The sequence below is a fragment of the Nelumbo lutea genome, chromosome 5, assembly GCF_056320005.1.
Source record: "Nelumbo lutea isolate HS-2025 chromosome 5, American lotus-T2T, whole genome shotgun sequence".
NCBI classification, from domain to species: Eukaryota; Viridiplantae; Streptophyta; class Magnoliopsida; order Proteales; family Nelumbonaceae; genus Nelumbo; species Nelumbo lutea.
The window spans coordinates 9,275,031-9,290,314 of record NC_142688.1 but is presented as its reverse complement, the minus strand read 5'-3'; the positions used below and the strand labels follow the sequence as shown (position 1 = coordinate 9,290,314).

At 38.2% G+C, this 15,284-nt stretch overlaps 2 protein-coding genes across 5 annotated transcripts in view; one reads left to right on the top strand and one right to left on the bottom strand.

The window, feature by feature from the left end:
• Nucleotides 1-6,505, top strand: part of HOS15 (WD-40 repeat family protein) — a 39,596-nt gene extending 33,091 nt beyond the window's left edge. For all 4 annotated transcript variants that reach the window (XM_088943941.1, XM_088943939.1, XM_088943942.1 and 1 more), the window contains exons 13-14: nucleotides 4,271-4,345; nucleotides 6,124-6,505. In XM_088943941.1, coding sequence (XP_088800067.1) covers nucleotides 4,271-4,345; nucleotides 6,124-6,343 — 295 coding nt within the window. In that variant the 3' untranslated portion in view covers nucleotides 6,344-6,505. The remainder of the gene's footprint in view (nucleotides 1-4,270; nucleotides 4,346-6,123) is intronic.
• Nucleotides 6,506-9,780: 3,275 nt separating this feature from the next.
• Nucleotides 9,781-11,613, bottom strand: LOC148850222 (F-box protein At5g07610-like). Its single transcript, XM_088942870.1, has one exon. The coding sequence runs from the start codon at nucleotides 11,273-11,275 to the stop codon at nucleotides 10,055-10,057; it is 1,221 nt and encodes a 406-aa protein (XP_088798996.1). The 5' UTR covers nucleotides 11,276-11,613; the 3' UTR covers nucleotides 9,781-10,054.
• Nucleotides 11,614-15,284: the final 3,671 nt, after the last annotated feature.

Here is a 15,284-nt window from a genome sequence, read left to right as displayed (position 1 = left end):
GGTGAAGATATTCTCCAAGGCTGCAGACAAAGGTTCCGACATTCTATCCCATTGAAGGTCTGGGAAGACAGAGCTCCTCTCTCCTAGACTCGAAAAAATGCCTTTGAAATGATCCACAAAGATCTTCGCAATTTCCTGCCCCCTAGTTACCTCGTGACCATCCACCTCTAGTCTAGAAATCAGGTTTTCCCTCCTTCCATTGGCTAAAGAGTGAAAGAAAGTTGTATTCCCGTCCCCTTCCAAAAGCAATTTGCACATTGATTTTTGTCTCTAGGATATCTCCTTTCTTAAAACCTCTCCCGACTCACACTTTAACCTCCACCTCTCCTCTCTATCTCCTTCACTAAGGCTTCTCTGACCTTTTCTCTTGTCCAACTCCTCTTCCAATGTTAGGAACCTACCTAACTCAGGGCTCTTCGAGGGGCAACCTCCTGAATTCTTGGAAGGAGAGAGAGAGAGAGAGAGAGAGAGAGAGAGAGAGAGAGAGAGAGAGAGAGAGAGAGTTTAATGTTGAAAGAGTCCTTCCCTTATTCCTTTTTTGCTCTACTACTTATAGTTTTACAATCTTGATTGTTACAAGTGGATGGCAGTTGTTGTTACAAGTGGATGGTTAGTTGTGCTGATGTGGCCTTCTCTTGTAAAATTGATTGACTGCCTTCTGTTGGTCTGTTCCAGCAGTCTTGACAATCCCCCCTTCCTTCCTTTAGAGCGACCTTGCCCATCAAGGTCTAAGGTAGGAAAATTTGATTGCAGATCTAAGTAGGAAAATTTGAGTCCATGTGCATGAATATGGGCTAATCTGGATCTCCTCTTTGCTTTGTCAGTGTTGCAAGACTGATGGACCTTGGGCCCTTACATGTTTACCCTTGTTGATGGACTGTAGAGTTTCCTGATGTGAAGTCCATGGTGAGACGGGCCCAGTCACAGACCACGGGTCCTAGCTGTCTTAACCATTGAATGCCTAGCACCATGTATGCTCCACTAAGATGGAGAGGATATCGGTCCATCACAAACTGATGACCCTGAATCTTTAGTGGTAGGCCCATGCAAATGCTATTGCAAGATAGGCTATTACCGTTGGCCACATGAACTGTAAAGGCCGTTGTTGGTTGAATCAAAAGTCCCATTTTATCCACCAAGACTTGAGTTATGAATTTAAGGGAGCTGCCACTGTCTATGGGGATTGACACTTGGCGTCCTAGAATCAGCCCTGTAACTCTCATTGTTTGAGGGGACGCAAGTCCTGTAAGGGCTTGTAAGGATATTTTAGGCGTGGCATTGGATTGTATTTCCCACCCTGGGTTAGATTCTCTGCAACCGGTGATGTCGTCTTCCTCTTTGGCATCTGTTTGGAGGAGAAACGCTTGCTGTTTCTTGTAGCGATGGCCCGACTCAAATTTCTCTTTGCAGTTGTAACAGAGACCTTTGTCTCTACGAGCTTGCATCTCTACCCAGGTTAGCCGTTTGAAAGTAACCAGTGGGCCTGGGCCTAGTGGGCTGCATCGCTTTCACTTCCAGGTCAGTTCTTCTTTTAGGTCGCCGACGAAGCTTCCCACCAACACCTTCTCCGTCCACCCTTGGACTCTCATGGCTAGCCTTTCGAACTCCATCTGGTATTTCTTTACTGATCCCACCTGTTGCAGCTTTGCCAAATTTTCATCAAGATCTTCGAACCCAGATGATCCAAAATGGACAGTCATGGCGTCTGTGAAGTCTGCCCAGGTTTGACGAGGGTGCCCCCTTCTGTACCATTGAAACCAGAGGATAGCTTCCCCTTCAAGATCGTAGAAGCCAAAGCTACTCTATCTTGCCCCGGTGTTTCCTGGTAATCGAAATACCTTTCGGCTCTGAGAATCCAGGGAGTTGGGTCGCCGCCTGAGAAGGGGAAGTCGATTTTGGCTATTCTTGTTGCCGCTCCTGTTCTGCGCCTTTTTTCATTGCTGTGCTCTTCTTGGCTTCCTCTATCAGTGTTCGTTGCTCCCAGTTCCAGTCGAAGGAGGAGAGCAATGAAGCCTGCCTTCATTTCTTTGAGATCTGAAGACATTTGATGGGTCTCTACCTCCATCTGATCCATTCGGGTGTCTACTAACATGTTTCTTGTGTTGGTCATGCTGGCTCTGATACCAAATTGTTAGGAACCTGCCTAACTCAGGGCTCTTCGAGGGGCCAACCTCCTGAATTCTTGGAAGGAGAGAGAGAGAGAGAGGGAGAGAGAGAGAGAGAGAGAGAGAGAGAGAGAGAGAGAGAGAGAGAGAGAGAGAGAGAGTTTAATGCTGAAAGAGCCCTTCCCTTATTCCTTTTCTGCTCTACTAATAGTTTTACAATCTTGATTGTTACAGTTGTTACAAGTGGATGGTTAGTTGTGCTGATGTGGCCTCCTCTTGTAAAACTGATTAACTGCCTTCTGTTCCTCTTGTAAAACTGATTATAACTGCCTTCTGTTGGTCTGTTCCGGCAGTCTTGACATCCAACCTCTTTCTTTAAGCCTCTAGCACCCAACTCTGGCCACCAAGACTTGATTTTCTCCACAAAGGTGGGATCTTCTAGCCACATGTTTTCGAACCTGAATGGAGAGGGCCAACCTAAAAAAGTTTCTTGTGCTAAGCTAATAGGGCAGTGATCTGAAGTTACTCTAGGCATGGATTGAGAGGTCAGGTTTTCCCACATTACTTCCCAATCTACCGAGAATAGAAACCTATCCAGCTTGGAGCAGACTGGGACAACTTGGAAATTCGACCAATTATAGTCCGCTTGTAGTGAAGGAATTTCCTTCCATTCAAAAGCATCCATAAACTCATTGAAAATCCTCATACTTATGGTAATTCTTTGATTTGGATTGTTTGTCTCTGCTGAAAACCGTATTACATTAAAGTCACCACCCAAGCACCAAGGACCCTCCCACAAACCCCTTACTGCACTCAGCTCCTCCCAGAAAAGAGGCCTTTCTTTATAAGAATTTGGGCCATATACATTTGTCAGCACCCAATCCTTTCCATCTATCAGACTTCTCACTTTGACTGACACTGAAAACTGCCCTATTAACTCCTCCAGACCCTCTAGCTCTTCATTCTTCCACGTAGTGAGAATCCCTCCTGAGGCTCCCCAAGACGGTGTGCAAGCCCAGCTCAGACCCCTTGTGCCCCATATGCTTCTGATCCATCTCCTGTCCACCTCCTGAAGTTTTGCACTCCCTCGACTTCTTACATTCCAACTTAAAATCTTCATTCCAACACTGACACTTTGGGCCCTAATCTGCTGCTACCTTTATCTGGACGTTGTCTACTGTTCTACCCCTCCTCCTTACTGCCTGCCTTGTCATAATCTATCTCAGTAATCAACTTTTCCACCTCTTTCTTCCTTTACCTTAGCCTATATCCAACACTGACACTTTGGGCCCTAATCTGCTGCTACCTTTATCTGGGCGTTGTCCACTGTTCTACCCTCCTCCTTACTGCCTGCCTTGTGATAATCTATCTCAGTAATCAACTTTTCGACCTCTTTCTTCCTTTACCGTAGTCCTTATCCTTTCTTGTATATTTCTTCACCCCTAATGGCTTTTCTAGTAAAGTTTTCTTCTTCTTCTTAGGTTCTAACTTATGCTCCGATGGATGAATCAGGCAGTCATCTGAAGTTGTTATCCTCTAGTTGTCGGCTAACTCTCAGATATTGTATGTTTCTGGCAAAATAGCCCATAATTTTTTGACAGATATTTCTATGTTTGTATTGGCTTTTCATATTTTTTTGGTATGCAACGCATGTAGCTTGTTGGGGTGTTTGTCATCTATTTATACCACCACCCATTTATGACCCATTTACCCAACTTATTCAATCGGGACCTATTAACTAACCTGACCCAGCCCATTTACTACCAAGGCACTGATTGTTTGACGACAGCTGACCAGTTGTCCCACCCAAAAGAAAAAACAGAAGAAAAAAAAGTATCTAGACCCATTAGCAGAAGGTTGTTTTTGATAGGTCACGTGTAAAGATTGCCACCCCCATGGCCTCTCAGAGATATTCTTTATCATTTTGATTTGTCTTTTCTTGCTTTGTTGGATATTTCACATTTGGAATTTGGCCATGAATAACATCTAGAGTTCTGGAATATGGTGTTTCTGTCTGTCATCTTATATTATCAGTGAGGCTGTCATGGGTAGGACATGAAAATAAAAAGTAGTAGTATTCTTAAATATATCTTTGAGATCAAATGCTGTTACTGGTTGTGCCTATTTTTTTGAGATTTAATCCTTGTATAATTGTATCTTGGCAGTGCATCCTTTGACTCTACAATCAAGCTATGGGATGTGGAACAAGGCATTCTTCTGCATAGCTTGAATGGACACAGGTACAAATCATGAACACGAGTCTTGTCACATGTGTTGGTCTAGTTATGTGCAAAGCATTTGCTAAATTATAGCTAATTCTACATCTTCAGGCCCATGTGATCAGATAATCTTGCCTGCATAAGCGCATTTATTTAGATAGTCTTTTCATGGTCTAAAAATATGGAAATTTGATAGGATAGGTCATCCGTCTGGAACTCTAGATATGTTTTTGACCATTTGGATCTATAAGGTGAGACAGGTCTCATGGTTTCTCAAACCCTTCCAAGTGAAACTTGCTGTTCACATGCAACTTCACAATGCTACTTTTTTTTTAAGGGAAATTTCCTGATCAGTACCCTGAACTTTAAGGGTTGTATCAAGTCAGTCCCCGAACTTCAGAATGTGTCTTTGCAGTACCACGAACTTTCAGAATGTGTCTAATGGGTCCCTGCTGTTAACAGTCCGTCAGTTAATTTTGGAAATGTCAAAACTACTCATCAGGTGCCATCAAATTTTCCTTATCTGCCACTTCCACATAAACCAATTTAAACAAAAATCCTTCTGTTTACATTTTAATTCCAGTAAACTATGTTGTCATTCCACCTTGATTCCAAGCAATCTTGTTTTCTGGCTTGTGGAATGAGAAAAAACTCACAAGGTTTGTTTATAGTTGGTGAAGTTAAATCCAAACACAAGTAAATTCGGAAATAAGTAAAGAGGAAACTAAGCTATACCATTGTGGTGCAACAATAACAGTCAACAGAACCTTTCCCTTGTAAATGTTAAGATTGACATCATTTCCCTTTGCATCCTAGTTGCGATAGGAAGGTTGCAGCAACTATCCAAGATGGATTTTAGAATATACAGGAAATTTTTATCAGCTACATTAAAAAAAAATAAAGAATATATAGGAAACCGTAGCAGTGGCAGTTTCAGCTGTTGCCGGAAGTTTGTCAGTTCCCGGCACGTCATAGAAATGACGCAGCTCTTCAGTCTCAAAGTAGAACAAAGTGAACAGGGTCTTCTTTCAAGGGTAGTTTTGATATTTTAAAAGTTTTAAGTGGCACATGTCATCACATGATACAGATAACTGACGGACTGTTAGTGGGAGGGACCTATTAGACACATTCTGAAAGTTCAGGGTACCACATAGACATGTTTTAAAGTTTGGGGACTGACTTGACACAACCCTTAAAGTTTAGGGTACTGTTTTCATAAAAAAAAAAGTTTGGGGTACTAATCATGAATTTTCTCTTTTTTTTAACCTACACGCAGCTAGTGGTACCAAATTAAATAGTTTTTATATGTATATTAAAAATGTAATTTTATAATTTTGAACATGGCTGTATGAAGTAATGTACTTTCCAATATACATGAAAATTATTCAAGTTTTTCATGGAAAATATATAGTGCTTGAGTTATAAGGATTCTGAACCCTTTTTTTTCCTGCGGTTGGGGGGAGGGGGAGAGATTCAATCACAGGTCAATGAGGGTCTCAAAAAGTAACTTTACCAGCTATGTTAAGTGCTAACTGGTACTTCCACAAGGATTTTGATAATATGAAATATTTATTTTCTAATATTTTTTTCTTAATTAGGTTCATGCAAATGCATAAATAAGATCTTAGATATAAAATATGCCACAATTTCCTTTTTGTATATTTAGAACAACACTTATTAAATGCATAAATAATATTTATTTAATACACGAACTTCTTAATTGTTGCGTCTTCTGCCACATATGTTAGTGTTTCATGACTATCATGATACTCATGTCTTACAATTTGGCCTTCAACCAGCGATCCTGTATATTCTGTTGCATTCAGCCCAAATGGGGAATATTTGGCCAGTGGTTCTTTAGATAAATGCATGCACATTTGGTCGATACGAGATGGGAAGATGGTGAAAACTTACACCGGTGGTGGTGGCATATTCGAAGTCTGTTGGAACAAGGAAGGTGACAAGATTGCTGCCTGCTTCGCCAACAACACTGTATGTGTCATGGATTTCAGAATGTAGTTGGTTTTGAGTTTTCCTTGATATTTATTCAGACGGTGGCGCTATTGTGTATTGTGCTAACATTGTCATTTCTCTGATGTTACACAGTAAGGAAGTTCGGGTAGTTTGCGTTGTCTTTTTTATCCTCGACATAGTCAAAAGGCATTTCTATGTTTGCACTCACTCACTTGGTTCTTTAGGCTCAGTTTGGAAGGAGTACAAATACAAATTTTTAGAGTACAAATGCATACAGAATATAAGGTTTTATGCTCTATATATTTGTATTTGTATTCCTTCCTTTTTGGATAGAGTACAAATACAAATATGTGAAAGGGGTACAAATATAAATATGTAGAGTGCAAAATACAAGTTTTTGCACTTTATATTCAGTGCAAAATATTCTATACGATATTCTTAAACCTTGTATTTATACTATACATTTTGTATTTGTACTTTTCCCAAACTAAGCTTTATTGGGAAGAGTTTTTAGACTTCGTATTTGCATTCTACATTTGAAACTGTACTATTTACCAAGCTGATCCACTTATAATTGGATCAAGTATGGATTTATCCATCCGATAGTATTCTATTAAACTTAAACATATATTTTTCATGGTAAATCTGCCGGAAGCTTTGACCGATCAAAACATTGTTCAGTAAAGGGTAAATTGCTTAAACCTCCTCTGAAGTTTGGTAATTTAATTTGTCTCCTCTCTCTTGAACTTTCTGACAACCCAGGTGCGGAGGTGCCCATCCGCCAAACCCCCCTCCCCCAACCCAGGTGCGGAGGTGCAGGAGGGTTTCAATCCCAAGTCTCTGCCACCACCAGCAGGAGACTTTACCCACCAACCTATTAGCACCGTAGGTATAAGGACCATTCAAATGGGAGTGGATTAGCTAGAAACAAAAAACATATACACCCAGTTGAACTACCTATCACAGTTGAACATGCTAGTGCTCATTACAGTTGGGTCCTGATTGGGGTCCACAGTGAGCACTGGCGTGTTCAACCATGATAGATAGTTCAGCCCGGTGTGTATGATTTTGCCTCTAGCTCATCCAGACTGCATTCAAATATGGATTCGTTGTGTAACTCAATGTTTAAACTATAACAATGTATTGGGCTGTATTAGTTGATATATTATATTTTGATAAGAATCTGATATGTTTCTTTTCGTATGTATAGAACGATACAAGCCCAAAACAGGTTGGTACAAACTGAACCGTTTCGGTTTCTCTTGTTTCATTAATTTTGTTAATTTATATTTAATACCACATCTCTCTCATTAATGTTGTTTATTATTCCTATATTTAAGTCTAACTTCTTCATTAATTAGTTAGTTACTCCTATATTTAAGTCTAACTTCTTCATAATTACAATTCTCTCATTCATTTCGTTTTGTTAATGCAACTACAAATATTAACAATAGCAAGACTTCAACCCTGGTCACTAGATTTTAATGCCCATAATTTCACCACTAAACCACTCTGATTTGTTTGTTGTAATTATATGCATTTTAATTTTAAGTCAATATTTTCTTTTCTTAGTAGTCCTTATTAATAAATGCTAAAATTAATTATTAAAACTTACATACTAATAAATATTAAGATAATTACATTGGTTATTTGAAAATTGATGTGTAGACATTCACATTTTAGTTTTTTTTTTTTTCGCCTTTTATTTATTCCATCATTTTTCAATGGTTACTAATTATATCTCAATCATGGTTCTAAATATCGATACACCTGATATGCTAGTAAGGGTGTATCGGTACTATTTTTTATTTTTTTTACTTTTTTTTCAAATCCGGTTCAGGAGGCCGGTTTAAGGTTCCTCCACCCTCTGAACCAGTCAAAACCCTAATACACCTTCTATAGGGGCATATCAGGGTGCTTCCGATACATAACGATTTTTTGAACCTTGATCTCAATATGTCACATTTTATATGCATTTAAACATATCTTAAATTATGGGTTTTTACATTTAGATGACTTGATTATACAAAACTTGTAAATATTGTTAATAATTTGTTTGAATTTTCAAACAAATTTATGCATATCTTGATTTTTCCATATCTATGTATATTCAAAACGTATTCCGAGGCTTCTCTTAACATTCTCTTTCTGATAGACCTTGTGTTTCTACTACTTTAAATATTTATGTAACCCAATGACAAAAAAGGAGCTTGGTTTGAGTGCAAATGGAGTACAAGATGCTAGCTAAAGCCATTTTAATTCCTTGGAGCAGGTTAACAAAGATCATAAGGTCAGACCTTGGATTAAATTCCACGCCTTTCTTTAATTTGAGGGAAATCTATGATGCATACGATGCTCTACACAACCAAAGACACGATGGATTGAATGTGATGATAAAACAAGTATAAAAATATGCATGACCTACAGTTATGCAGTTACTGTTAGCAAATTCAACGACCCCAAGCCCCCACCAGCAGACAGTATTTTTTGACCGTATAATTAAGTGGCGGCTAGTTTACTGTACCGTAAATTTGCTTACATATCCCGTACTGAAAACATTGCACATGTTGTGGTGTATAAATCAGGAACATATGCTTTTTTCGATAAGCCACCAAATCAGGTGAGGTCTTATTTTTTGTGCTCAACCAGTGAGGATGATCCCATTTGTAATTACACGCTTAAGTACTGAAAATTTTCTATCTTTCCAAAAAAAAAAACATCCTGGATCGAAGGCTCTAATGATACATAGACATGAAAAGATTCCGGATCTCCTGCTCACTAACTCTTCTTACACCACTTACAACACACTACCCCATGCATTGGGAACATTTCCCCGTGGGCAGAGTTATGTGGATCGGAGATCTGGATCCTTATGTGTGACTGTAATGGTATGTGCGTATACATGGACAGAGTTATCCTTATGTGTGACTGTAATGGTATGTGCGTAGACATGGACAGAGTTATTGTGTGCAGGAGGTTCGGACTCACATCAAAGTCTTGTATAGATAGATACCGTGATTAATAAGGATGCTATAATCCAAGAAAAATTCCCATGCTGAATTACATGTCAATATGGCCATTAAGTATACATTCCCACAACTGATTGAAATTTTGTGATAACCGAAAGATTTTAGCTACAGTGCATTCATTAATATTGGCTGCAAGTTAAATGTAGATCTCAGCCAATGATAAAGTTAAATTTAAATCTCAAACAATAGATCTCAATCAATCAGATTAAAGTCTGTTTACTTGTTTTGTTCACGTTTCGCAAGGTATAATAAGGACACATCATAGATTTTGACCAAAACATAAATTTTTGGTCAATATAAGTTGGAGGTAGGGTGTCCTTTCAGATAGTTTGATAGCAGGTAGTCATGGCTTAGAACTTGCAGTGAAAATTTTGAAGCATGCTTTTAGAACTAGTAAAATCCTTTCTATGTAATCAGAGCCAGCATCAACAAAAAAATTGTAACACAAGTAAAGATCCACAAGAAAAATACAACTGATATAATAAATGCAGTCCAATTCATCAAATTATCCCACAGCTGAACACTTGGTTCAGATTCAATATGTTGGTTCCTGGAACTACACACACAATTAAAGATTGCTATTTACAACCAGGAGGAATATAATTGGGTTTCACTGCTCCAATTTGAAGATATATTTATATAGAAGGACAAATAATTATCAAATTTGACAAGTGCGAGCCAAGGAAATTAAAAGTCAAATTTCAAATGGACTGGCATAAGAATAAACCTAGACAATTTGCGACAGCGCTAGGCTATGCACAATGGGGAAGAACATGTACGGTTGAATTACGGACCAAACATTTGACTCTATCTTAGTTACCCCATTAGCCAAATTACTGCCGAAATGGTAGGCCAGCACCTTACCACCATGACTCAATAAAACCCCTCGACAATCATGAAGAAATCCAAGAACCAGAATTTCCCCCTTGATGATTGCCCCAGATGTCTGTGAGTTTTCCAGCAGCAACGCGTCGAGATAGACACTGTATTTTGGGATCCAATCCACAGAACTCGAGTGTTTGTTGTTCTGCAAACTCCAAACCTGGAGCAAGTGTTGATCGAGACGACACCAATGAAGACACCCACCTGACTCCCCTAGGCATCCCGTCAGAGAATTAGACCGCTGTTCCCCAAGTAAGCCCATAAACCCGAATGGTCGTCGACGCCTGGGCTGTGGATAAGACGATGAAGATGATTGCAGTGGAGGCAACTCCATCAAATAAGCGCTCTCTTGGTTCACATTATACACAAGTAGAGCATTATCGTTCATCTCCCAGTGTAGACAACCGTTCAGGTAAACTCCTTGATAAGGGGAGATTGGAAAAAGGCGAACCCGAACTTGGGGGTCGATGGTAAGAATCTTCTTGGTCTCTCCCCACTGTCCCGTTTCCGATCGGAACGTCTTCACATGAAGATGATGACCCTCCCCGGACTGGAATTGAAGCATTAGAACAACCAACTCGAAATGCAGAGACACAGAAGGATCGAAAGCGATTCCGCTTGAAGTGAAGACTGATACGTCGATCGCCGTCCACGGTATCGGTACGGACTTCCGGGTTAATGGGTTGGAGATGTAGTGGAGATCGCGAGAGCAGGACCAATGGAGAAGGCCATTGCAGGAGTTTCGGAGGATGGCTGGATTGTCCAAGAAACCAAGACACGATGAGGGGTCGGATACGTCGTCTTCTCTGTGGTCGATTGACACATATCGGAGCTTTTCCTCGTAACCGGGACTGCTGGAATAAAAGAAGCCGGTGATGGAGGGCTTTCTTTTGGAATAGTTGAGAGCGAAGGAAGGAGAGGAGATAATAGCGTTCCATTCTTTGGATACAGATTTGAATCTTGAAATAGATTTCACATTCAGCCTGTAGAGGATTTCCGAGTAGACATCGCTGTTTAGAGTAGGAACACCACTGGGAACTTGCTCTTCTCCTTCTTCTTCCATCATCAGAACCTCTTCTTCCACTTCACGCTAGAGAGAGAGAGAGATGCCTGTGGAAAATCAAATGGAGGGCGCTTATCCGCTTACATTTTATCAGATCTTCCTTGAGTCGCAAGAGTTTTGGTTTTAGGGTTAAATTTATTTATTGGCTAACATCTAAGAATCGTAAGAGGCAAGCAAGTACGTGTAGGCCCAATGAAGATTTCTGATTTGAGCTATAAACATTTAAACGTCATTATCCCGATTAAGCTCCCAAGTATATGGATTCAGTACTAATAATATCTACAGAAAAAACAAAAAAGGGCGGGAGCTATAGAATTGAAAAAGTATTCAATATGAACAATTTTTTTTTTATTTCTTCTTTTGAAATGAAACCCATTCTCCGGTTTTTTTTATTATCTATCTATCTAATTATTATCCAAAAGCTATTTAACTGGTTTGATTTACATACCCTTTGTGATATCAGTCATGTTATTTGTCATACGAATGGCCTCTTCACCGGTTCCGAAGACTCTTTTGGCATCAATGTGCCCAATCCCAATGAGACGGATGACCCCCTTTCACGGTTTCGAGCCCAAAATGCCGACGTGGAAGCGGAGCTCTTCTCCCGTATACGGAGTCTTGAAAATGTTTGGAGATGGTCTTTTAACTCTTAAGCAATCCTGATCTCCTACCCACACTTATGCATGTCACGTAACAACCGTTAAGTGGGAACATCTCCCATGAATGGTAAACATCACATCTGAGCCCCACAAATACCCTACTGCATATACCAACTGTGTTGGGAACTTGATGTGAATTCTGAATGGTAATGTGTAAACGCCAATGATGTTCCCATTGTACACTTGTAATGCCATTGAGTATGTGTGGGTAGGAGATCGGAGCTCCTATTAAGTGGGACCCAAAAGGATCTTGTCCTTCTTCTTTTGCAACTTTATATTCTTGTTTTGCAACTTTATATTCCTAAATGCATTCTCAATTTATTTACATTGGTTTCAAGTATTAAATTTTAATTACTTACTAGGGGGACTGGTGCGATGCACGGGATTTATTAAGGGAAAGTTAAATAATAGAAATGGTCATTTACTAAAATATCCCTTATAGTTTCATGGATTTACTAAAATCTATCATATAGTTAGCATCTTACTAAAACACCAATTATAATTTGCAAAGAATTTGATCAATCTTCCATTAAATGGTAGTGGAAAATGGCAGCGTTAACCCTAATGTTCATTTAAATAAATTTAATCAAAAGAAATTAAAAATAAAAAATATCATTTTTGCCCTTAATAAGATATGGGCAACCACTCTCTTGGTTATATTTGGTCAATTTTGTTTTTTTATACAAAACAGATTTAAGCGTATTTTTAGAATAAAAAATCATGGGCCTAATGGCAAAACAAGCACTCCTTAATGAAAGGTTGATTAAGTAAATAAGTTGTAAAATATATGGAATGATTTAATAAAATGAAAATTGTAAGGTAGGTTTAAGTAAATATGTAAAACTATAAGGTGTGTAGGAATGACAACATGGCATGGATCATATTCCCTATTCCCAACTCTGATTCTGAAATTAACCCCCATCCCCAACCCCCAACGAGGATGGGTTCCTTGTGGGGACCTAAATCCCTAGAATATTTTCAGATAATAGTATTTTTTTATATAAATTTATTTAAAATAAATAAAAAATTTAAATTATAAATAATGTTTTGATATCTATATATATATCAAACATTATTTATTTAGATAGATAGATAGATATAATCGGGGTCAGGGCGGGGTGGGGACCTCAATCCCCATCCCCAACCTCGACCCCGATCGGGGTTTTCTATTAATCCTTGTCCTCGCCCCTGCCCCGCCAAAACAATCCCCATCCCCGGCCTCACCGAGTCGGGGAAGTCAGGACCTCATTGGGGATGGGGAAAATTGCCATCCCTAAAGGTGCATTCTAGTAAATGACCCTAATAGAAACACATAAGAGTTGGTCGATTTTCATTATTCATCAAATTAATGAAACCAACCAACCCGATTAACTCGACCCGAGTTGGTTGGTTTTCTAGTATTTTAGGTTGGCTTTGGTTCAAAAATTTTCCAATTCAACCAAGTTGGATCAGTTTCACTTCGGTCATTTGTAAATTGACCAAAATTGAATGACCTAACTATGGATTTATATTAATATTTTATATTTTAAATATAATTTTTAACATGAAAAAGTGGGACAATATTTCTTAGTCTAAAATGTTTTATATCATAAATCTAATTTTTAATAATTGTACTATAATTTTTAAAATTAAATTAAAATTTTAAGTTTAAATCTTTTGAACCGACTGACCAAACCAAAAAGATTGACCCAAACCGATACAACTTGAGTGGGTCGGTTTTCACAAAAGGTTAGTTGGTTTTAGCTGACCAACTCCCTAACCTGACCAGGTCAATTTTGTTGGCCAAATAGCCTCCTTACCGAACTAAACCAACTCATGAACATTCATAATTTCAACTAAATTAATAGTCTTATCTCTAATAAATAACAATAGTTTAATCTCCAATAATTATTGAAAATTTATAGCAAAAATACGCAATTATTGAAAATATAATAATAAAAAATACAAAAATTACAAAAATACAATAAGTACTAAAAATATATTAACTTAGTCAATAAATAGTATAATCTTGGTGATGCACGATCCGGTTGGTCTTAGCTGCCGGTAACCTTGCCTCTGGCGGAGCTAAAGATGCCTAAAACAAGGAAGAAATTGGAGATTTCCAGGGAGGAACCCTATGGGAATACTCCGAAGCTCAAGTTAATACTCTTGAGAAGGCAAGGGAAATCAAGAGATTTCGAGACTAGAAAACACAAATATCACATACCTCTTTCTCAGGGGAAGAAGTTCTTTTATAATCACCTGGTGCACTTACTTCCAAGTTTCTGCCAAGTCAGGTATAACCACCTCTGTGGGGGGCAGACATAACTGCCACTGTCAGATTCAGACCAGTTAGACGTGCTGCCTCACAGTACGGACTTGTCAGGTACAGTTTCACAGTTGTGCGACCTGGAGCCGATGTGCCAAAGTGGTGTGCGAGGTGAAGTTTGAGTTCGGATGAGAGTATGTCCTACTGTTCCGAGGTGCCGGCATATGGTCCAGACTGACCCGAGGTGGGCTAGTCCGGGCTTTGCCCCTCGCGGGCTTCTCTATTAGCCTCGGGATTCTTAGGGAGAGCTCGGGTTTCACCTCCCAAGAAGTATGGGTTCCTTTTGAGGAGCTCAGGCCTCTTATTGGAGAGCTCAGGAAGCTCGGGCCTCTTCTTGGGATATGGTTGTGCTATGTCATTGTGCCGAGCTGGCGTTCCTGCTAGGTCATCCTGTTTTTTTCCACGTGTCGCACAACCAAGGGGTCGGGCCAAATCTACCTCCATCAAATCTCAAATAATAGTTTAATCTCTAATAATATTAATCAATAACTTATAACATAAATACAATAAATACAATAAGAACAATAAATTAAAATTAAAAATTTCAATAATAGTAATTTGATCTCCAATAATTATTAAAAGTTTTTTATACATAATCATTGAAAATACATTTAAAACAAAAAACAATAAATATTAATTTTAGTATATATAATTATATAATAAATACACATTAAGAGTTTAAAATTATTATTAATAAATATTAATTTTTTTGAAAGTTATTTTCTCGAATTATTACTTGATATAAGTGAAATTAATTATTTACAATATTATGTAAAAATATTAAATTATTATTAATTTCAATATTATGTTATAATTATTTTTCTACTTTTTAGATTTTTTTTAAAATTTATTACATAATTTCTTTATTTTAACTATTTAAAATATAGTTATGTTAAATATTTTGTTTTTAAAATATTTAGTTATTTAAATAATTAAATAACATGTTAAATATTTAAAATTTAAATTATTAATTATTTATTGAATTTAATTATCCCTAAAATCATAATTTACACTATTATTACATAATTTCATTATTAATTTTGTA

Bases quoted from the DNA above. Each gene is read 5' to 3' on its own strand.
- LOC148850222 (XM_088942870.1), bottom strand. From the start codon at position 11,275: ATGATGGAAGAAGAAGGAGAAGAGCAAGTTCCCAGTGGTGTTCCTACT.